The 24,001-nt window shown below is 40.6% G+C and overlaps 1 protein-coding gene across 2 annotated transcripts in view; it reads right to left on the minus strand.

Moving 5' to 3' along the window:
• The window catches only part of CDC14A (cell division cycle 14A), a 133,047-nt gene that overhangs the window by 39,513 nt on the left and 69,533 nt on the right, over positions 1 to 24,001 (minus strand). For both annotated transcript variants that reach the window (XM_014599770.3, XM_006273727.4), the window contains exons 8-10: positions 20,860 to 20,947; positions 7,874 to 8,104; positions 4,714 to 4,852 (exon numbers count right to left, since the gene is read on the minus strand). In XM_014599770.3, coding sequence (XP_014455256.2) covers positions 4,714 to 4,852; positions 7,874 to 8,104; positions 20,860 to 20,947 — 458 coding nt within the window. The remainder of the gene's footprint in view (positions 1 to 4,713; positions 4,853 to 7,873; positions 8,105 to 20,859; positions 20,948 to 24,001) is intronic.

The raw sequence follows: 24,001 nt of genomic DNA on the forward strand, positions 1-24,001 counted from the left end.
CCCTGGGAATCAGGAAGACACCAACATATTTTGGCACCTCCACTGGGCTTATCCTAGACTCATTTTATGTACAATAATTCAACCTTTATTTACATAAAATGTCTTCTGTTAAAATCACACAAAAATCAACACATGCACCACAAATGCAGATGCTATTGTAAAAATGGAGGCAAATAATTACAAACAACATGTTTCTCTGACAAAAACCTCAGCTTTCCCCAGCTCTTGGAGGCTGTAGCTGAATAGATCAGAGATGCCTCAGGTGTTGCTAAGCAATGTCACACGCAAGACTTAAAATAAATGAAACAAAGACACTAGACAATAATTATATTCTTGATGACAAAATAAAAAGATATACACTCTGGCCATCACTGGTTTGTTATCTTCAAAAGCCTCCTTAAATATGTTGAAGTAAACTAAGTACACAATTTAAAAGTTTCATATTCAGATTCTGAATCAGCCTTAATAAAGCTAATTTTCTCTCAAACAATATATTGTAGAAGTTGTTTTATTTATTTATTTATAAATCTTTTCAGAAAAACCTCCTTTGTTTCTTCCTGCATTGTGTTGAACTCACTGGACACGAGACAAAATAAACTGTACCAGTTAAATCCTTTTCCTTACGTACTAGAACTCACGAGAGAGAGTGAAGGGGGGTTGGAAACCCATGAAGATAATTTATGTTTTCTGCTGCAGTTGAAGAATTTTTATCCTGTATGTTACCTGTACCAAAACACTTTATAGACGAGTACAATAGTCACAGTAAGTACAGAAGTTATTGCTAATAATATATAATAGTTTTTAAGCAGGTCTGTACTGTATACAATATTTACTCAAATAGAAAATGATCTTGATTATAAATCAACCCCCCAATAATAAGATTCCATATATGGAAAATTTATAAATTTATTATAATTTTCCAAGTACAGATTCTAATCATTGGAGGTTTGTCTTGAATTTGTCCCCCTACCACTGTTACAGCAGGGAAAATAAGTCTGGGGTGTCAGGTGGCCCTTTGCTTTCTGGTTCCCCATAACTTTTTCCTGGGGCAGCCCCTTCCCCCTCTCCTTACTGTCAGACCCTGCTCTCCCTGAGCATATGGAAGTGTGGAGCAAATTTAAAAACAATAAGCCTGACATTAAACAAGGCTGTAGCAATGTGCATATTACCACCAAGGAGGAGTTCTCAGCACTTATCCATACCTGCAGGGAGCGGATCAGTAAAGCCAAGGGTGCAACCGAGCTCCATCTGGCTTCACATATCAAAGATAACAAAAAGTCCTTTTTCAGACATATAGGGAGTCAGAAAAAAGCAGGGGTAATGCTGGACCCCTGCTGAACCAAGTGGGACAGCTCATAACCGACACCCAGGAAAAGGCCAACCTGCTTAATAGGTACTTCGGGTCGGTCTTTCATCAGTCCAATGGGACTGCCTTGCCTAGCAAGACACGGGACGGCCAGGGTGTGGGTATATTTATACCCAACATCAGTGTTAATCTAGTAAAGGATCACCTTGAGAGGCTGGGCACCTTCAAGTCAGCTGGTCTTGACAGATTACACCTAGGGTACTCAAGGAGCTGGCAGGTGTCATAGCCCAACCACTGGCAAAAATATTCAAAAACTTGTGGCGCTCATGTGAAGTACCTGAAGACTGGAAGAAGGCCAATGTGGTACCCATCTTCAAGAAAGGGCAGAAAATAGATCCCAGGAATTACAGGCCAATCATCTTGACCTCAATCCCCGGTATGATTCTGGAGAAAATTATCAAGGAGACCCTTCTGCATAAACTGGCTGAGGGCAGCATCCTGAGGGATAGCCAGCACAGGTTTGTCGCAGGTAGGTCTTGCCTGACCAATCTCATCTCCTTCTATGACCAGGTGACGTTTCACCTGGACAAGGGAGAAGAGATTGACATCATATATCTGGACTTTAAAAAAGCCTTTGATCTGGCATCCCACGACCTCCTCATGGAAAAATTGGCCAACTGTGGCCTCGGCTACACCACAGTCCGATGGCTGGGAAACTGGCTCTGAGGTTGGACCCAGAGAGTAGTGGTTGATGGTAGTGAATCATTATGGCGCGCCGTGACCAGTGGCGTCTCCCAAGGCTCTGTCCATGGACCAGTTTTCTTTAATGCCTTTATCAACTATGTGGACATTGGTGTCAGAAGGGCACTGGCTATGTTTGCTGATGACACTAAACTTTGAGGCATAGCATCCACACCTGCACACAGGTTAGTGATGCAGGCTGACTTGGATAAACTTAGTAAGTGGGCGGATACTAATCTGATGATGTTCAATACTGATAAATGTAAGGTATTACACCTTGGGGAAAAAACCCTGCAGCATGCGTATGGGCTTAGGGCAAGTACTACGCTTGCTAGCACCACTGCTGAAAAAGACTTGGAGGTCATGATTGACCACAAGATGAACAGGAGCCACCAATGCAATGTTGCAGCTGGCAAAGCAAACCAAACTCTGGCTTGCATCCATAGATGCTTCTCAAATAAATCTCAGGATGTCATCCTCCTGCTGTACTCAGCCTTGGGGAGGCCGCAGCTGGAGTACTGCATCCAATTGTGGGCTCCGCAATTCAAGAAGGATGTCGAGAAGCTTGAGAGAGTCCAGAGGAGAGCCACGCGCATGATCAGAGGGCAAGAGAACAGGCCTTATGAAGACAGGCTGAGAGCTATGGGACTCTTCAGTCGGGAAAAATGCAGGCTCAGGGGGGACCTGGTGGCTGCTTGTAAGTACATAAGGGGTGTACATCACAATCTGGGAAAACATCTGTTCACCAGAGCGCCCCAAGGAAAAACAAGGACCAACGGTCATAAATTCACACAAGACAGTTTTAGGCTGGACATAAAAAAAAAATTATTTACAGTTCGAGCTCCCAAGACCTGGAATAGACTCTCTCCAGAAGTGATGCAGACACCTACTCTGGACTTATTCAAGAAACGCTTGGATGCTTATCTTGCTGGAGTCCTTTGACCCTAGCTGACTTCCTGCCCCTGGGGCAGGAGGCCAGACCTGATGATCTTCAAGGTCCCTTCCAGCCCTAACGTCTATGAATATACTACCTATGCACCTAGTTTATCCAGAATTGATGCATGGTACCATTTTTTTTTTTAAATGATGCAAGTTTTAGCACACTTTTAAGTAGCACTTTAGCACCTACTTAGAGATAATACAAACTATGCATGATATTATTCCAAAGCCAAAAGCCTTATGATTAACTGTATAATTCATTAGGCTGGGCCCCACCGTAGTCAACAGCATTTCAAGCCATGGTGACTGCCCAGCTGAGCACTACTCAGTATGTGTGTGTACTCCAGATACCCCCAACAAAGGATCCATGTGCTAATTAGCGCCCCCCCCCATAACTGGAATTGGGTGTTCTTGTCACAAGTCCTGGGATGCTCCAAAAATGTATATGCAGATTTGGTGCAGGGCAACCTGGTCTAACCTTAATGGACTCTCGACATTGACTTTAGTGAACAAGCTATAAAGCTATCTGCCAGGGGACCTAGACATATGCTATTTTCACTGCACAACAGGTACTGAAGAATGCTGCTGCCCAATTAAAATATTCCTGGCTTGATTCATAGATTCATAGATGTTAGGGTCGGAAGGGACCTCAATAGATCATCGAGTCCGACCCCCTGCATAAGCAGGAAAGAGTGACCCCAGCTAGATACTCATCTAACCTCCTCTTGAAGACCCCCGGGGTAGGGGAGAGCACCACCTCCAAGGGGTTCAAGGGGCAACTGTCCACAGGGGATAAAAGCAGTGCAGGAGTTTGCCATGCCAGTACTTGCCAGTTAGGGGAGCTTGAGAGCTATTGCTGGGAGTGGATCCTCTTCTGCTGTGCAATAAATACCCTGTCCCACCAACTGATGTATTGATGGACCAAGCAAGGTGGGGAGGGAAGGCATTCCCCCGCTTTTGTTTGACCCACCCTGTTCCCTATGCCTCTGTATTCCTCACAGAAGATGCAACTTTGTATTTTTATATGGTCTATTTTTTTATATGTTGTTTAAAATTGATCCTTCATGCAAAATATATTTGTTGCTACATCAATAAAATACTATTTGACATTCATCCTGTTTTGATAACCACAGGCTTACGTTCCCCAAAAATGATGTGCCTTTTGATCCCAAAAGTAAGAAGCGCCAGAGACTCCATAAAGTCCTTTAAAGACTCCACAATTGGTACTGATTTTACATGTAAGATGCTCTGATATTATAGTGATGGGGCAGCATGATAACATCCTAAAAGATTAGATCAAAAGTGCTCAACCCTTAGGCTGCAGGCCAGATCCAGCCTGTGGAGCTGCTTCTTCTGACCCACTGATGTCCCCAAAGGAAATCTGAATGCAGGGGAGCAGTTGCAGCATTAACTGCCACTCCCCTGTTGCCATATTTCCAGACCTGTTGGGAGCCCTGCAAACTAAAAATATGGCCCTGCACAATAGATTAGGTTGGCATGTGGGCAGATCTAGGTGCACACGGTTAGGCTAACACGTTGGATTGTGCCCACAGACTGACCCCACATGGGATCAGGCCCACGGATTGACCCCATACTACTCATCTGGCCCCTGAGCCCAGAAGATTGGCTGCCACTGGATTAGATAGAATAGATAGATCAGGAAAGAAATGGACAAAAATGGTTAGGAGCAGTAGGTCCTCTTCAATAACAAAAGATGCTGTACTTACTCTTCCAGAAAGTGTTGTTGGGGTCCTATAATAGAGCCTGGCCGACATATTCTTATCCAAGCAATGGCTTCAGCATGTGTGAACCTATAGTGTTTCATTATGTAACAGGCTATTAACGTTCCTGTTCTCCCCAAACCAGCTGCAAGAGGCAAAAGCATTGAAATAAATATTGATATACAAGCATACACATGCAATTCAACATTCTGAAATAGAAAATGCTTTCCCCCCTGGCATCACATCTCTGTAATTATATCACTTTATTAAAATTGTGATAAACTGTTAAACTAAAGTGCAGGAGAAAGTGGATAAAAGCGAATACTATTTTAATTTCCATCATTCCAGTTCAAATGTTTTAAAAAGAAAATAATTATAAACAAGATTTATAAAACATGAAAAGTTTAGCTAACACCCTATAATAAACTAGTAACTACAAGCAAAAAAATGTTTCTAAAAATGTTTTTAGAATCATAGAATCATAGGGCTGGAAGGGACCCCAAAGGATCATTGGGTCCAGCCCCCTGCATGAGCAGGAAAACATCTGGGGTCAGGTGACCCCAGCCAGGTGACCATCCAGTCTTCTCTTGAAGACCTGTACGGTAGATGATTGCACCACCTCTGGGGGGGGCTTGTTCCGCCGTCTGGACACCCCAGTTGCAAAGTTTTTCCTAATAGTCATCCTGAAACAATCTTCCAGGAGTCTGTGGCCGTTGTTTCTAGTTTTCCCCCAGGGCACCCTGGTGAATAGTTGTTCACCGAGCCCCTGATGCACGTCTGTGATATAGCGGGAAGCCGCAATCAGGTCCCCTCTCAGCCTTCTTTTCTCTAGGCTGAAAAGTCCGAAATCCCTCAGCCTCTCCTCATATGGCTTGCCATGCAAGTCTCTGATCATGTGGATGGACCTTCTCTGGACCCTCTCGAGCTTTAGCATGTCCTTGTTGAAGTGCGGCCCCCAGAACTGGACGCAATACTTCAGCTGCGGCCGCACCAATGTTGAGTAAAGCAGGAGAATCACTTCTTTGGTTTTACTGGAAATGCATCGATTGATGCATGCCAGAGTTTTATTGGCCCTAGCGGCTACTGCGTCACACTGACGGCTCATATTCATGCTGGGGTCTATTGTTACCCCCAGATCCCTTTCATTTGTAGTGCTGGTCAGGTTAGCGTTGCCCAGCCTGTAGGTCTGTTGGGGGTTCTTCATTCCCAGATGCAGCACTTTGCATTTCTCTGCGTTGAACCTCATCTGGTTCTGTTCTGCCCAACATGCCAGCCTGTCTAGGTCTGCTTGTATCTGCAGTCTATCTGCAGGTGTGTCCATGCAACCCCATATCTTGGTACTGTCCGCGAACTTTGCCAGTGGGCTTTCCACCCCCTCATCCAGGTCATTGATGAAGATGTTGAACAGCACTGGGCCAAGTACTGACCGCTGGGGTCTGCCGCTGCCCAGATCTCACCAGGACGATACTGATCCATTCATTTGGACTCTTTGCATCCTACCCCACAACCAGTTTCGCACCCACTTGACAGTTTAGATGAGGGTCAGTGTGCCTCCATTGCAAATTACCACCTATGTTCAGCAAACATTTAAACCTGGAAGTAACCATTCATGTGCTTAAATACTTGTAGGATTGGGTCCTGCATAAACTTTTCAGAATCATCATATATTAATATCCATGCAGTTTCTTATTAATATAATGTTAGCTAATGTGTATGGCTAGTAACAAATACAAGCTGACATATCTCTTCCCATCTCTGTAACTTAAAGCACTTTACAAACCTGTATAAACATAACATTCAGCCTGATTTTACAGAGGGGGAATATGGAGGCACAGAGAAGTTAAGTGTCTTGACCATGATAAAAGCAGGTTAGCAGTAGAGTAGGGATTTGCCCTATTCCTAACCTTGCACTCTATCCTAGCGTGTAATGTCTCACTTACAAAAAAGTCTGCTTCTCCAACAAAATACTTACAATAGTTTACAATGCAGAGCCATCCAGTAGCTATTGTTCCTGCATCAACCATAGTATTGTCAAAATTCATGAACTTTCACTTAACTAACAACTTTCAAATTTAATACAGAACAACAACCCATTTACATTAATCAAGGAACAGCATTCTTGCCATCCAACTTCTTGGAAAGTTAAGTAACCCCAAGCAAAGGGATAAAGGTTGGATCTCAAGAACAAAATAATGTAATTTTTGTTTTATTATTTTCCTTGATTTGTGGAATTATTTAAACTGAAAGACAGAGTAGTGAAACCACTTATTTTACATGTGACCAGGGGAAAAGTCCAGTGATCTAATTTTATTAGACCAACTTTCCACCTCCCTTGCCTAAAAGTTTCCGTTTGTGGATACATAAACTATATTAGATGATCAAAAATAAATAGTTCAGTAAGTCATCAATGCAAGCTAAAAGAACAATGCTAGATAGCTGATGAAGACTGAACATGGTGTGGTCAAGATTAGGTACTCAATATATACCATTTTTCCCAGGCTAAAGTGGTACGTGAAAAATTGTATTTAACATTTTAGAAAGTCATATTCCACTGTCAAAATTCAAAAGTAGTACCCAGTCCTCGCCAGCTACTAGCCAACTGACATAAACATCAATGAGAATTTTTCACCAAACATAAGTAATAACAGTACTACAGTATAACCTCATAAATCTGGACATCAAAAATCCAGAATTCTTGAAAATCTGGCACATCAGAGACTAGTGGTGGCCGGTCCCAGAGCAGTGGAGGAGGAAGCTTGCACACGGCAGCTGCCACCGCCACTTTGCATGTGGCTGCTGCTCCAGTACTGGTCACCACTACCCTCCCTCCCACGCCCCGGTCCATGACCAGCCGCCACTCTAGCTTCAAAAATCCAGAATTTTCAAATTTCTGGCAGGTGCTCAGTTCCGAGCATGCTAGATTTACGAAGTTATACTATACTAAGCAATATTTAAAAAATGCATAGCACAGACTGGCAAATAATGAAAAACGTAGTACAGTGTAGAAAAATTTAATGTGGATTTTCAACTGATAAAAATAACCTGTACAGTGTCAAAAACTCAAGGAAAATAATTTTCTAATTTGCAGTCCTCATTATTAGTGAAATGTATTCTTATTTTGTACTGCAAGCTTAGAAATATCTTGCTATATAATATGTTCACACACCTTTACAGTGCACAGCTAGAGCTCCTTCAGCATTCTCACAGATGTTCAAGAAACGCTGCACTATGCTGTCACTTGGTGTGCTTCCATCTATGAAGAACAGATCATAGTGCTCAAAACCAGCATCTGTAAAACGCTTTGCCTCATATATTTTTTTGTTTAACCTTATGATGGATGTGACATTGTGCTTCCTGAAATAGGGAAAGTAGGCTTCAGGTGCATGAAGAGGATAACCTAGAAAAAGCAAAACAAGAATATTTAAATGTTAATAAAAATCACTGAAAACTACCTTAATGACACCAAACTGAAACAAAAAAACCTGCTAAACTCACTCATTTTTAGAATGAAAAGTTGATTATGCTTAACCTCTTTTACTGAACATAACAAAATAAATACTTCTAGATGCCAAAATATGTTGCACTATATAGAAATTGTTCAGACACCACTTTATTATGGTATTTATAAGCTTTCATGTGTCTATAAAAAACAGAATACACTGAAGCACATCACATCTTAGGTGTTGTTCGATGTTCTATGTTAAGTCATTTTAGCTTTACATCAATAGCCAACATCTCTACAGAATTGCTATAAAGAAAGATTATAAGTATTAAAGCAAAGCTTTTGTATGAACAAAGAATGCATCTAAGGAAGCAGATGTTTATCTGTAGCCAAGCCACAGGTCAAGAGTCAAAGAACAATTAAGCAAGCAAAAAGCGAGTTATAACTGAAAGAACATCATACCTAAGAACCTACCTTAATTGCGGTGGAAGTCCACAGCAAAGTGGCACCTTCAAGCTTGCTCTTTCATGCTGGCCACTGAGGGCCTCCCCTCCACTGGCCGCTGAGTGGAGGAGAGACATTTAATGGTGCATTTTTTGAATCTCAGCCACTCAGTGTCAGGTGGGCACAGCAAAAAGAGTGAGCTTAAAGGTGCTGCTGTTTCATGAACTTCCACCACAATTTAGGTAGGCCCCTAATCATACTGTCTAGACCGTCTTGCTTTTATTCCAAAATATCTTTGAACAAGTTTTCTTTGTTTGAATAAGCAAACCATTTTAAAATAAAACTAAAGCTGTAGCACTGCTGAATTCCTTTACATCAGTGCTTCTCAAATATTTTAGATTCATGACACCCATTGGAAAATGCCACCTCTTAGCTTTAATTCTTTTTTTTTTTCATTCAGTTTTACACTGCAGAAAAGACAGTGTATTTACTCATATCCAAGACAAAATTTTTCCCCCCCATTCAATGTGAGGAGAAAAGTCCCTCATCTTGGATTTGAGTACATAATTTGAGCTGCATAATTAGTGCCACAGTAAACATCTCAGTGTCTACATGTATGGCTCTATTAGGCCACAGTAAACTAATAAACTCTGCAGCAGGTTGGTATTTGTAAATACAAGTACTATCCTGCTGAAGAGTTCTTTTAGTGTGAAGCAACATACATATAGATGCTGACTTGGCTGGCTGAGGCACCAGGGTGTTTCAGTATGGGGGCTACCTGCTTACTAGCCTTGAACTGAAATGCCCTCATGCCTCAGCCAACCCCTCTGCAGCATGTTGAACCAGGCAAGAGCAGCCTCAGGCTGGCAGGTCAACCCCTGGGACACCCTGCCAGCCAGGGCTGTTCCACCTTCTCTCAACATGGCGCAGTCTCAGGTGCACATTCAAACAGCATTCCTGGGAGCAATAAACTCCAGTATGATATGCACTGGAGTTTATTCCTTTATATTAATTGCACATGTAGATGCACCCACCATGAAGAGAAGGACACGTGGGCTTTAGCGTATCTTCACATCTAATGGACATGCCCAGGATCCCCAGGAGAATTTATTCTCCATTTGCTAGGATGTGTTAAAACCCCTGCTACTGTATAGGGGTGCACCAATAAAGATTTTCTTGGGCAATACCGAAGGCCAATTATTAAGCAGCCATATCAGCCAATACTGATCTGGTAGCCAATTGATAGGAATGCAGCCCAGCAGGTTGGCGCAATGTTTGTCCAGTAAGTCTGTGGGGGAGAAGAGGTGTGGGGACAGAAAGAGGCGTGGTCAGGGCAGATCAAGGTCCCCATGGTGAGAGAGGAAGTAAGGCAGGGGTAGGGGCAGGCACTGCCCAACCAGGGCGGTGAATATGACCCCAGGAGAGGAACAGAGCTGCGGGGTGCTCATCCGAGAGGTACGGTAGGTGGGAGCTGGCTCCCTGTTGTTGTGCACATCCCCAGGGGAGGCATGCATGGAGGCATGTGCCCCCCCCCCGAAATTGTGTGTGAGGCAAAAGCAGGCTGCTCACTGCAGACTTGAAGCCAGGGACTGAGTCAGGGCTGTGCTTGGGGCAGGTTGGGGTGGAGCATGCAGAGGCAACACTGGGAGGGGTGGCTACAGGGAATTTTGGGATGGCTATAGCCCACCCCGTAGCCACCCCTCCCAGAACTGCCAATGCCTGCCCTACCCCCACTCACCCCAAGCACAGCCCTGGCCCAGCCACCCCGTTGGGAAGAGGCTGGCACAGCCCCTGGCCCCAAGGCCACAGCCCGTCCTCGCCACACACACAAAACTGGGGAGGCATATGCCCCGCATGCCTCCCCTACAGATGCATGCAGTGGCAGGGAGCCATTGATCCCACTCCACCGTCTCAGGATCCCCGGACAAGCTGCCCACAGCTCCATCTCACACCCAGGATCAAATTCACTGCCCTGGCTGGGCAGCACCTGCCCCTGCCCGGGCAGCACCTGCCCCTGCCCACCTCCCTCATCATGGGGGCCTCTATCTGCTCCCTCATCATGGGGGCCTCTATCTGCCTCCCCATGCCCCTCCCCCCCACAGAGTTACTGGCTGGACACTGCTCTCCAAGCTGCTGGGCTGCATTCCTGGCCACGTGCATGCTGTAGCCATGCACATGTACACAGCATTTATCAGTGACATTATCAGCTACACCAGTCAAAAAAAACGGATTGCCAATAATGTTAATTTTCCTTTTATCGGTGCCAATCCGACATGCCACTGATATATTGGTACACCGAGCACTACCAGGAATGACCAAAAATAACGGTCACAAGCTGGAAGAGGGTAGATTCAGACTAGACATCAGCAGGCACTACTTCACAGTCAGGACGGCTAGGATCTGTAACCAGCTTCCAAGAGAAGTGGTGCTGGCTCCTACCCTGGGGGTCTTTAAGAGGAGGCTAGATGAACACCTTGCTGGGGTCAGTTGACCCCAGTGCTCTTTCCTGCCATGGCAGGGGGTCAGACTTGATGATCTGTCAAGGTCCCTTCCGACCCTACAAACTATGAAACTACTACAGTATCTTCAATACTATTCTGACCCATGCTAGGTAGATTAAACTAGGACAGGGTATCCTCAGATCTTTACTTTGCTACGTAGACACACCCTTATATGAACTGTAAGTCACAGGAGGCTTTTTCTTTTAACAAGAAGAAATTCATCCTGAGATGAATCTTCCACCAAAAGACATTAAGGATGGTCATATCTGGAATCTAAAGACATTTATACACACGCTCTGGGAGTGGGGGAGGGCACTTTAATTAGATCGGCTTCCAGAGCTGCTCTAATTAAAGCGCCCGGAGTGTCTCGTGTATCAGTGATTCTGCGCTTCAAAATGGCAGCGGGGTCACTTTATCTAAAGCTTGTCAAACAAGTTTTAGATAAAGCACCCATGCCACCAGTTTGAAGTGCAGGGATGCTGTTACACAAGGCATGGGAGGCTGCTGGAACACAGTAATTGCCACACATCAGCAGACTTGATTAATCAAGTTTGCTCCCACAAACTGGAATTACAACACGTCAGAGCAGCCTCCCTGCTTGCGTACAGCCACACTAAGAGTTAAACTTTTTTTATTATTATTCTTTCCAAGAGGAAACTGGAGTGGAAACCATGATTAGACAGAACCATAATTATTATCGCTCTAAGAGAAAGACTTTTAACACAGACTGTAAACTTGCTCACATCACAGAAGCTTTTCACATGGCCTTCAAGGACACTTTTACAAGACTATAAGACAGCCTTTATTGAGAAGTCAGAAATGGTACTGCCCACATACAGAGATTTTTGAGCCTTTCTGCAAGGGAAAGGTGTGGTCCTGATGGGCCTGAAGTACAAATGCATACTTATGGAATGTACCAGCCTGTACAGTTCAGTGGACACTCCTCAGACCACTTCTTAGTGGTTCTCTGCATATTTGCACTCACGAAACGGTTTGCCAAGCAGTTCCTCATGAACAGATGTCATGATTTCATCATACTTCACTGGGGATTGACATACATGCTGTCCTAACAAACTGTGTGCCTGAACCAGACCTTGTATCTGAGGAATATTTTGCAAAGGCATTTACAATTCTTCATGCCACAGCCTTACAGATTTCAAGAAACTGGAACACTTCTTGGAAGTGTTAGAGAAATAGCTTTTACTCAAAGTATAGTTTAACTGCAATAAGATAAGGAATATGTATCTCTCCTCTATACACAATCTAATTCATCTAGATAGTGGCTGTGACAAGGCATCAGGACCCTTTATAGTTGTCTGCATGTAAAAGAGAGGGAGTTGCAAATTCCTTAGTCCTATTAAGGTAAGATAAAGTACTTTCAGTATCCAAACAAGGATCTTTGACTTCCCTATGTCAGTTTGAGGTCTACAAAAGGAAAATGACTAAATTTTGATCAATGTAGAATTGAAAATCTTGAATATGAACAAAGCACAATCCATCTTTGTGCAAGTCAGTGAATGGTTGGTCTTCCATGAGAGAAAAATGTTCTATTTGTTATGAAAACCACTAAAACAGTTGGGTAGAACAGAATAAATTTGCTGTAGGCTCAAGCAGAGGCTTCATAAGTCACTATATCAAAACCTGTTACACTTCTAATAGCCTATACAGTTAGATGCAGTGATAGAGGAGCTAAACTGGGGTTGACTGGGGTCAACCTCCAGCTCACGGGCCAAAAGGAGCCAAATGGCCAAAAGGCTTGTAGACCAATAGCATCTGGCCTGTGAGACTCCCCATTGGCTGCCTTCCCCTTGCCAAATTCCCAAGCCCCATGCAGCCAGTCAGTTGGGTCATACCCCACCCAGAACCACAGGACCAAGTTATACTCCCTCCCCCACATGCGGCCAGGCCATGCCATGCCCCCTTTTTCTGCTGGCCTGTGCTGGGGCCAGGCTGCCCCCTGCCCCCTTCTGCATGGCTGGATGGTGCTCACTGCATCTGCCTGGGGTGCTGAATCAGGATGACTAGCTAGATCCAGCCTGCAGATGGACTGCACACTATCCATCCAGCCTGCCGGGGAAAAGGTTGAGGACTACTGCTTTAGATGATAATTTTTTCTATCCTGTCAATAAATCTGGCAACAAAAAAATAATCTGTATATTCCCTGGGAGAGATGGAAGTGATTTAAGTACTACCATGTCTTGACCAGACTGGGGCAACTAAAATAATCCTGGCTCTAGCCACTCTTCTGTTTTTCTCACTCTCCAGGAGAGATAAGTACAGAGCAGATCTGTACACAAATTCAAAAGAAAAACATCCAACATAAAACTTTCTCTCTCTGGCTTTTAAGAGAATAGTTCACATTCTTTCCAATAGAAAAAAGATCCAAGTCCAAATGCCCTTCTTATAATTTGGAAATGATGATTTTTAATGAATTCTTTAGAAAACGTTTGTTTAAGCTCTCTGCTGACACGATGCTGATATGAAATTGTTATCCTTGCCTGGTAGGTGCACTATAACTAGGAAGATGTTATACTGGAAACATCAAACCTATAACTCAGTTGCATCCCTGCACAACTGAAAGAATGAGTTCTTTCTTGTTTGCCCAGGTAATAATATGCATTGTTGTGTTGTCTGTGTTGACCTATACTACCATGTTCTAGATATAGGCTAGAAAGGTTGCTTTCAATTACAGCATTTACTCAAGAGAATCCCAGTGATTTTGGTTTGTTTGTCTTTTTGGATGGGGTCCCCCTACCCACTGTTGGGGCCACTAGAGGCAATTGTCAATAACGGTTTCAATGATGTCCCTTTCAAAGCATTTACCTGCTGCATCAACCACAAAGAGCAGAATTTCTTTCGTTAACATTTTGGGTATACTGTCTATAATTCAGCATCAGCCAAAACTGTGGCATCTGCCTTCTGAGTCTAATACAGGGCTTGAGGTGTGTACCTGAAATCATGTAATGCATTAAACATAGAGAAAGTATTTGAGAAAAAAATAATTAAAATTACTTTTTGGAGAACTGACAATTCAGAAGTCTGTCTTCTAGCAAAGATGCTTGGCCCTCATATAAAGTAAAAGCTGCAGATACATAGAAAGTTCTCTGTGCAGGCAGTACATGGGATTTGTTCATGTTTAAGAAAAGTTCTAATCTTTTAAAAAGAGAACACATACAATATATGTTCTTGACAAGAACCTCTTTTATTGAGGCTTTGATAAGCTTAGTTGCCCAAACAGGTTAAACGAATATGCTGTCACAGTAAATAAACTGCTACTGCAGACAGAGACTTAATAGCAGGAAAAGTAAAGGTCAAAGCATAGTACTTTGTTCTGGAAATATTCTTGTCCCAATATGATGCAGACACGGTCATGGTGATTTGTACCAACTGAGATACAAAAGTAAGCATCTCTGGATTGAAAGCTGCCAATAAATCTAGTTTGGAAAAGGACCGATTAATGAAGTGCTAAAGTCAACCTGCAAAAACTCAATTTTCCTAGAGGTACTTGAGCTTCCTCAGGGTCAAAGTCACGTGAAGCCAACTTTCCTCAGTATCAGAATATGTTTTGAAATAAAGCATAAATTCCCAAATTCTTTTGGACTCCCTCTAGTACTCCTACTTTCAAACTTATCTGGCCTTGTGCTACCAAGTAAGCACTTTTTAGGAGTCTTATGCTTGAAGTTACCAAGTAAATTCAGTATGTCCAACATTTTTTGTTGGACATGCTGGATTTAATGTTCAACAATTTTACATGCTGTAAACTGAAAGCTAATAAGGTGCTGCAATTGCTCTACTCTCCTTGTTATTTTTATTCTTTGTCAAAATCCTTTCCCGTTTCTACACTTTATTTTTTTTATTTTATTATTTAAATCTATGCCAGCAACCAAAAGATCCTGCACTGTCATTCCTTTCTTATTTTACTTTAATTAAACAGATTAAAAACTAATCCCACAGGTTACCTGCATATACTGTATCTTGTGTGAAATATGCACCACCATGATCAGTAACGTATTGACTTACAAAACTTCTAGAGCTCCTGGTTCTCTTTTTTCATTTGTTATGGAATTCTTTTTTTTTTTTTTTTAAGTTTAATTACAACCAGTCCTTAACAAGGTTTTTCACAAAAAAAGTGAATTGATTACTCATTTATTGCCAAAATAGCACCCTTTACATTTCTGTAAACTGGCCCTGCCATCAACTGTGTTGAACACCCCCTGTACTTAATATCATCTGTAACCATCAGATTCCAACCTCTATATGATTACCATCTGTAAATGATTAATAGATGGATGGTAAGCAGCTTGATTAAAACCGGTGACTCGACTCTTAACTGGTTCCAATTATTGACTGTAGCTAGTAGCCTGTATTCATATAGGAGCACATAGATGGGAGTTGCATTGTAACAATAGATGTGCTGTTCAGATCTGTGAACCATCACTTTTTCCCCTTTTAAAGTGGAGGAAAATTGTATCTGTTCATACCTAAAGGTACTATTCAATAGTCCAGCTATTTTTAACACACAGATCAGAAATTTCTGGCCCTCTGAACAAGAACCCAGTGTGCCAAAGTCTAGATGACAAGTTTCCAAAGGGACTGCTGAAGAATGACCATGACCACAAATCTGTTTACAAGACCAGTGAACTTCGAAGTATCTTTTGAAGAAGCAGCTGCAGCAACTCCAAGGTTTCGATCCTGGAGGATTCAACCTCCAATTCTGGTCTTAAATTGCAGCTATTCTATTTATGCCACAAGCTTCCCTTCTTCAGCTCATAAGATATTGGGCACAATGGCGGGAAAATGCTCACTGAAGGGAGATGGGGTATAGATTGATATAACAATTATAGGAATATCAAAAAACTTGCCAATATAAGTTATGATGTAACTTACATCTGAGTGTTTCTGTAGTGATACAAGCATAACAAAACACCATTTTATTCAAGGTTACATTAACAGTGATTAAGCTAATTTGTAACACTACAGAAACCTGCAGATGTAACAGTTCTATTGTGAGAGCTGACGTGTATGCTCAAGCAGCAGCTTCCCATCCCCTTAAAAGGGTTAAAAGAGACATTTGTCCATAGCCTGTGACCAGAAGCCTGAATCCAAAGTACAAGTTTTTTTCCTGAGAAATATTATGACTGTATGGTATCTAAATAGTGCAGTGATTCTCAACCAGCGTGCTGCAACTCCCTGGCATGCCACCAGATTCTTTGAAGGGTGCCACAATATGCCAGGGGATAACCAAGGAGGAGATAAGCAGAGCAAATAAGCATAAAGTCAGGCTTGTCCCCACCTGGCCCATTCCCTGACGCCCAATGCCTGGACCTTCTGTAAGGAAGTAAGAACTATGACACATAAATTAGTTTTTGAAATAGTGTGCCACTCAATTCACAGAAGTTAAGGAGGGATGCCTCGAGTCCAATGAGGTTGAGAATCACAGATCTAGAGCCTAGGCAGTAGCTAAAAGAGATGATCCAGACAAAGCTAGAAGAACCTTGTAGTCATGTCAGTACCCAAGATCAGGTGGGTGGGCCGTACCTAGCTGTTATTCTCTCAAGAGTGAAATACTAAAGGGGTATCTGATCCCTCCTCAAATTGCAAACTAGGTAAAAAACTACTTGTGAAACTGGCACAGAAAGAATGGGAAACAGATCAAACAAATGTATTATGAAGCCAGATGTCATCTTAAGAAAGAGAAGGAAAATGTTTGGGAAAAACTGAAACGTCCAGTTCTTTAGGTGGAGAGGTCTGAAAAAAATGATTTCTCTTTTTCTAGGCATTTCTCAAGTTCAATTTTCCAAAACTAGGAAACAATCTAGCTGCAGATCTATGTTGTATATGTGAATCATGACTATGCTAGAAAAAGCTGAGTTAACTGGTCATGAAGTTAACTAAGTTTTGGAGCCTTCTGCTGAAGAAAGTTCTATAAATCCTCTTATAAAAGCCCTCAATAATATAAAGAGATCTGGACATATATGCATGTGAGTGCTTTGACAATGCTGTGAGAAGGTTCTGTTCTCTGAGCTACACCAGATGGTACATCCCATGAGTGAGGGGACATTTAAAAAACAGTATATTTAAACAAGACAGTGAAGAATGCTAACACTGAGAGATTTTCTATATATTAGCATGATTTATTATGCTAAAAATAAAAAATGTATTTAAAGTAATTGAACTGCATTATTATATATGCACATACACCACTGCATAATTGTAGTATTTTCAGTTTATCATTTTTGTATGTTAATTCCCATAAACATTGAAGGTCTTTTTAATTCATCCTTAAGAGTGGTATGTCAAAACATCTTAAATTGAACTTCTGGCATTAGTTTGGCTTAGTTTAAGCTACTGATTAATGAAAGCTTGTGTTGAAAATGATTTATAGTCTGTTATAGTATTTTTCTCTTTATACAAAAATTAATGGATTGCAGTGCCATTGAAAGTTGCCACATTAACAACACTAAAAAGTGCAGTCATTGATTTACTGGCTAGACAACATGAGCTGTTATCAAACTACCCCACTACTGCTCCTTGGCTCTGATCTTTAAGGGCTGACACTAAATATCAAGAGTATAGTTATTTTTCCAGGACTGTTTACTTTTTTCACACTCAACAGAGAGGGCAGCAACGCTGCCAAGTAGTGCTAGCTATGAGGCTGCTGTTATTCAAACAGATTATAGGAACTACACCAAAACCACCGGTTCATTTCACAGAAGTCACCTTACAGCTCTCAAATTAGTTAGTTGGTACCTTTTTATCCCTATATTGATTTTAGGTCAGATCTGAATCTGAAATTTGGCACCAAGAAATTTCCACATAGGCACTACCATCATATTCTTATAGAAAGTAACAACGTTTTGTCTCTACCATTTCTGTATCTATCAGCTTCTCTTTTAAATAATTTTTTATGGGTCCCTCCTTCTCAAAATGAAACTTCTCTAACTTGCAGCATATGTATAAATTACATGCAACAGTATATTGTGCTTGTATCAACTGCCTCTTCCAAACAGCAGAACTCAGGCAAAAAAATCAGTCCAGAAAAGCAGAAACTAGATCTTTGTGTATCTATTTTAAGCAGAAAAACTAGAAACCCCCACGGAAACCAAAACTCTTGTTCTCTACTCATCACTGAACAGCCTCAAAGAAGAGACTGGAAAATTAGATGCTGAAACATCGGTATCTATGCAATCCACAACCTTTTCCAAGTAAAGCAATGCAGAAAGCCCTAAGAGAGAGTAAATTAAAGACTCCTCCCCCTCAATATGTTTGTATTTACAAACCTCAACCACTAATGTAATATTTCTTCTCTATAGAATCTCTTTTGATCTTTTTCTTTTTCATTTCTTTGTAAGATTGGATTTGCAACAGACACCTATTGCTTCTTATTGTTGCTAATACAGAATTAGAATATGGCAAAATGCTTTACATAAAAAACAAACACCCACCTACTTTCCCAAAACTATATTTAAAATTGTAAAATGAATGTAAACACTGACTTCAGAAAAGTAATTATGCTCTATGGCCTATTTACTACAGTATTTATGTTTTGTGAACTACATTGGACAGTCACTCCCTTGCAGTTCACAACCATATCCCAGAAATCTTTTTTGTGTAAGGAATGTTAAATCTCATCTTCCCCTTTTCATTAGAGAAATTACTGTATAATACAAATATGGACTGGAAACTTTATCAGCCTTTAACTGAGGAATCAGGGTGCAGAGTACTTAAGGGCATGCCTTTACTACCAAATTCAGTTTTTACTTGCACGTTGCCCCCATATCCTACCAAGACCCTCTCATCTGAGTCTCATGGTGCTTTCTATAGATATATCTATATCTATCTACCTATATGTATAGCTAGATATATACAGACAGATAGATAGATATAGCTATATAACCACAGCTAGCTAACCAAGCTGGCAAACCTAGGGCACATTTAAACTGCTCTTTCAGTGCTCTCTAGATTGTTAATGAAAACACCCCACACAGCTGCTCCCATTTCACATACTCCAAACCTGGAACAGAAAATGGTGAGGATGCTCCAGGTAGGCTCACTGCCATCATTCTTGCAATCTGTCTCTGGTGTGATTGAGAACATTGGCAGAGGGCTTTCCCAGAATGTCCTCATCACCTCAAGGATAGGTCTGGAGTGGGTAATCAGGGCTTAGTTTGGAGCAGCAGCCTAAAAAAAATCACTGGAGGCAGCACTGACATGCCCTTGAGTTTCATTTTCCTCTCCAGGTTATGTCGTCTGGTGCCTTCCATAATTCTGGTTTGCCCAGGACAGACAGACAAGTTCTCCTACAACTTATACGAAAAACCTACAAAAACCTTGGGTTATTTCAGCACAAGGAGTCATAGAATATGCTCCTAGAGGGCACAACGGTACAGCCTGGTGAGTGCAACACTAGCAACTACTCAGTTACAACAATATGATTGCTCATTGCATTCAGATCAGATGCTGATCAATCAAGTTAATTGTGTAACTAAGACATACCCTACACGCTATCTTGTCAAAGTGTTTTGTTAAATGATCTGGGTCCTATTTACCTAAGGGATTGTCTTCTCCCTTGAGACCCAACGTGATCCCCAAAGTCAACTGAGAGCAACTTCCTGCAAGTACCATCAATATGCCAAGTCAATGTGGCAAAAATGTATGGAAGATCATTCCTCACAGTTGCTCCACAGCTCTGGAATTCCCTCCCTCAAGGCTTATCTGAGCCTGGACATCTTTCAGAAGTACTGGAAGACCCTCCTCATTTAGCAAACAAAGCTAGGCTGAGATATTGCTGTGGTGTGGGGAGATCTCTGTTTTATGTGGATATTCTAATTCTCTTAAGTTATTTTGTTTCCTTGTCAGACTCCTATTTTATACAGGTATTCTTCTCTCTTATTGTAAGCTATCCTGAGCCTTTGTTGGGAAGGGTGTCATATAAATTGAATACATAAAGACAGTGAATTAGAACCTAAAGATTAGAATTTTTTTTTCAGTTTCTATATTTCATGTTTGATGGGGCTTTACAATTATGGTTTCTTTGGCTATCTAAGCAAAGTTCCATGCATAAGCATATGGGGGTGGTGGGAAGGGAATCTGTAAAGAATTAAAGAATGTGGCAGAGCCACACTTAAGGTCACAGAAATGCAGGGCAGGAACAGTGCCTCAAAATGGTTGAGAAGTACTTTTAAACTAACTAGTTTTTCTAGATGATTTTTCCCTTTGTGTCATCTGAATCTCTTCCACTTGCATTCAGATTTCATGTTCTTGCACTCTGTTTAAAAAATACATACTGCTTCTCTCATTAGTTATGAAATATCCTATAAATGATATCTGTTTTAAAAAAGTTGTTTAAACCCTTTAAAAGGGGCCTTCATTAAAGATATAGAAGTCAGCTTTCACCCTTTTTTAATTTTCTCCTTTGTAAAACACCTTTAATTCTATGCAGAAATAGTATCAGTTGCCAGGTTCAGGAAAACAATTAGAAAGGCACCTCAAGTTTCTCGGGGACTTACTGAGTTACTTTTCTAAATGTCATTGAGTGAGAGATCTGTGGCACTAAACCCAATAATAGGCACTGAAAACCCTCCGACAAATTCTTTCTGCAGTGGCAAATCTACCTTTATATAAACTTTTCTAATTCTACTGCAGAAATTAGCTATTGTCTTCACAAATATGCGAAAACTCATTAAGGAGTAGAAGTGGTGGAAGAAACTAGAAAAGAACAAATTTATAAAATATTTCAACAGTAAAACATAAAAAAAACCATACCATTTTCAATTTTGCTTTTTGGATGTGGTCCACTAAATGCTAAAAATTTTCCTGGAACAATCCAGTTGAAGTCACCATTTTCTACCCGCTAGTGAGAATATCAGGAGAGAAGAAAGGGAAAGCATTTTAAATATTTGCACACAAGTTTTAAAAATCCATAGTTGTTTTTGGTTTTTTTTTACTCTGCCCCCCACTATAGCAAGATAAGCAAAGCATCTCAACTCTAACTAATCAACTCAAATATATAGAAGAAACTCAATGTGTGTATAGCTGTTCTTCAGAAATGTATGCAGCAGTGAAGAGAAGCTGTGCAAACTTTTCAGGTAAGGTCAGATGAATCGTTTTGAACCCAAAACATTTCTGCTTAAAAATGTCTAACATCTCTACTTATGAACTATATATAGTACTATATTGTTAAATGCAACTTCAAATATCAAAAGCTGGCTAAAAAAGAAATCCTTAAGAACAAATTAAGACTAATTTATATTTTCTTTGTAAAAGCTGCAATCCACCTACTGCAATAGCTCTGATAAATTAGTGAATACAGAAGCCAATTGTAAAAGTTATTCACTTTAAAAGAAACTGCACAGTTGCAAATTCTTTTTGTGTTGGTTCTGTTAACCCAAACTTCCAAACTATTCTGCAAAAATGGAAATCTTTCTTCATCCATTCAATTTGCCAAATCTAAAAACATCTCTTGGAACACAAGACAAGATCAAAATCTTAAAACTTGTGTCGTCCCGTGTTCCCCCCTCCCCCCCCCGACCCAAACAAAGAAAAAACCAAAAACATACACATTGGTTATGAACCTACTTTGATAAAGAATGATGTATTTGTTCTAGCTGGCCTCTATGCCATGCCATGCTTGCATTATGAAGTTGTGCGCTGTTCATGAGAAGAACCTATATTGAACAGCCACCAAATCCTACTGAGTTCAAGGTTCTAATTACGCCAACCATTTGCCTGGCTATACCCACCATTAGGCCTGATACCATGGTACTCACAGAGACATAACCCCTACTTGTAGTGTTATCTGAATAAAGACTGATGAATAGACTCCTTTGTTGGCATGTGGGAGAAATAACACAGTTTATGCCAATAACTGTACTTGGTGGATTGAACAGAATTTTGTGTACCAATTGGCTTTCCACTTGATAATTTAGAAATATTTGTATATTTTTAATTTAATTGTATTGTGGAGTTAAAATTCTTTATCTTAAAATGACATCATTAGTTACTTGGTTTTTAACCTCCCTGAACATGTATACCTGATCGTATCTAAGGCATTTCTACTTAAAGGCTCAAGTCCTCCAACAAATTTCTCAGTAGAAAATATGGTAGGGGTTGGCCAAACTTCAACTTTCGTTTATGTATTATCAAATAGTGTGGAAAGCTGCCATCCCTAGTGAAACAAAGGTGCAATAGATGTTTGCAGCACTGTACATAAGCAGCTATAAAACTGCTATAAATTCAACATTTTATATCCTGACCAATAAGTGAAGAAATCTGTAAGACTAGATCAGCTTAAAACAATGAAAGCAAATTAATTTGTATTAATTATTTTAGCATATCTGTCCATTTAAAAATAATTTCCATGCACATTATAAGCCATCACATTTGTTATCGTGCCAAAAAATTACTGAAGTTTTAACATTTTAAATCAACGTCTTGGGAGTATCTGAACTGAATTAATACACAAAAAGAGGTCAACTGGTATTGGAATTTGGGTTAACTGGAGAAAGAATAGATAAAAAAACTGAAGAGGATTCCAGGTAAAAATTAATCCAAGACAACAGACAATGTTCCCTTAAATCCCATTTTCTTGATTCTTATATTCCGTGAATGAGTTATCACAAATGTAAAATGTTTAATAAATAATGAATTTGCTTTGTACATAGTTTTACCTAACTGCTTACACAACTTTCTAAGAGAACTTGACTGGACATGCACTAAATACATATTCCCAATCAGTTATCTTTTGTTTTTTGAATAAACATTTTACCATAGTTCACAGGAAAAATGGAATGAATCAAGTCCATCTAGATTAGTTGCTCAATATAAAATATGGGCATTAAAGCAAATCCTAAAGTAATGCAACAAAGGCTGCTGTTGTAAAGAATATTGATTTCTAAACAGTGTGGAACACTATCACATCTAGAAATATGTCTTCCCAACATTGTTTTTACTTTTTTTCCCCTTTGAAACAGGCAGACTACAGTAGAACACCACAATCATTTGTCTGTCCTCTCCACACTTAACCACAGCTAACTTCTTCAGAGCCATACCTCCTAGATAGGTGTGCTGGAGAAGCATTTCCTACAGTTTCATGCATTTCAAAGGGAATTTTGTCTAGGCATTTTTAAGATCTGATCAAAACCAAATAAAATAGCTCTTTATTAATGTTACAGAGGCATGTTTACAAGGGTCTGAAAGTCTCTGGACATTTTATTTTTATTACGTTCAACTGCAGCAGTACACTTAAAAAGGACACCTCTGAAGCACCAGTCTGTGCTAGCCAACTGCACAATTTTCCAAGCTTTTACATTTTCTACACCTACAGTAGAAAACTACAGTACTAGGTAAATTCAAGTAGCACTGCCTTTAAAAAAAAAGGTCCAGGAAAGATTTTGGTATTATTAAAATTTAACGTATATAAAATCTGGTCTATTTATACTTACTCTATGTTTATTATTATTATTACTATTATTATTTGTAACTTTATCATAAATGTAACACAGAACTGATAAGGCAAGAATCCATCTTACAATAACTATGGTTCTTTGACATGTGCAAGTCAGTCTGAGCCCTATCATGCCTCAAACAAGTAGAAAACAGTGACAATACCATGGTGAAGTGGCCCCTCTGGAGAAAAGAGCCAATTTTCCACCACACAACTAATAGCTAGTGGAAATACCCATATATAGCCCACTTCCAATATTCTTGAGAACAAGGAGATTTTTTCACAGCTGTCTGCTCATTATGTCTCTAACCCCTGAAATGTGACAGTGCTCCAAAGATCTCTCAAAGGCTTTTGTGTTGGGCCATATGGGAGTCTTGGTGTCTGAAGCAGTTTCTTTTCATCTTGACTTTCACGCTGGAACAGACATTGGTTTCATTCTTGTGGTGATGCTCATACATGCAC

The sequence above is a fragment of the Alligator mississippiensis genome, chromosome 5 (assembly GCF_030867095.1).
Source record: "Alligator mississippiensis isolate rAllMis1 chromosome 5, rAllMis1, whole genome shotgun sequence".
Taxonomy (NCBI): domain Eukaryota; kingdom Metazoa; phylum Chordata; order Crocodylia; family Alligatoridae; genus Alligator; species Alligator mississippiensis.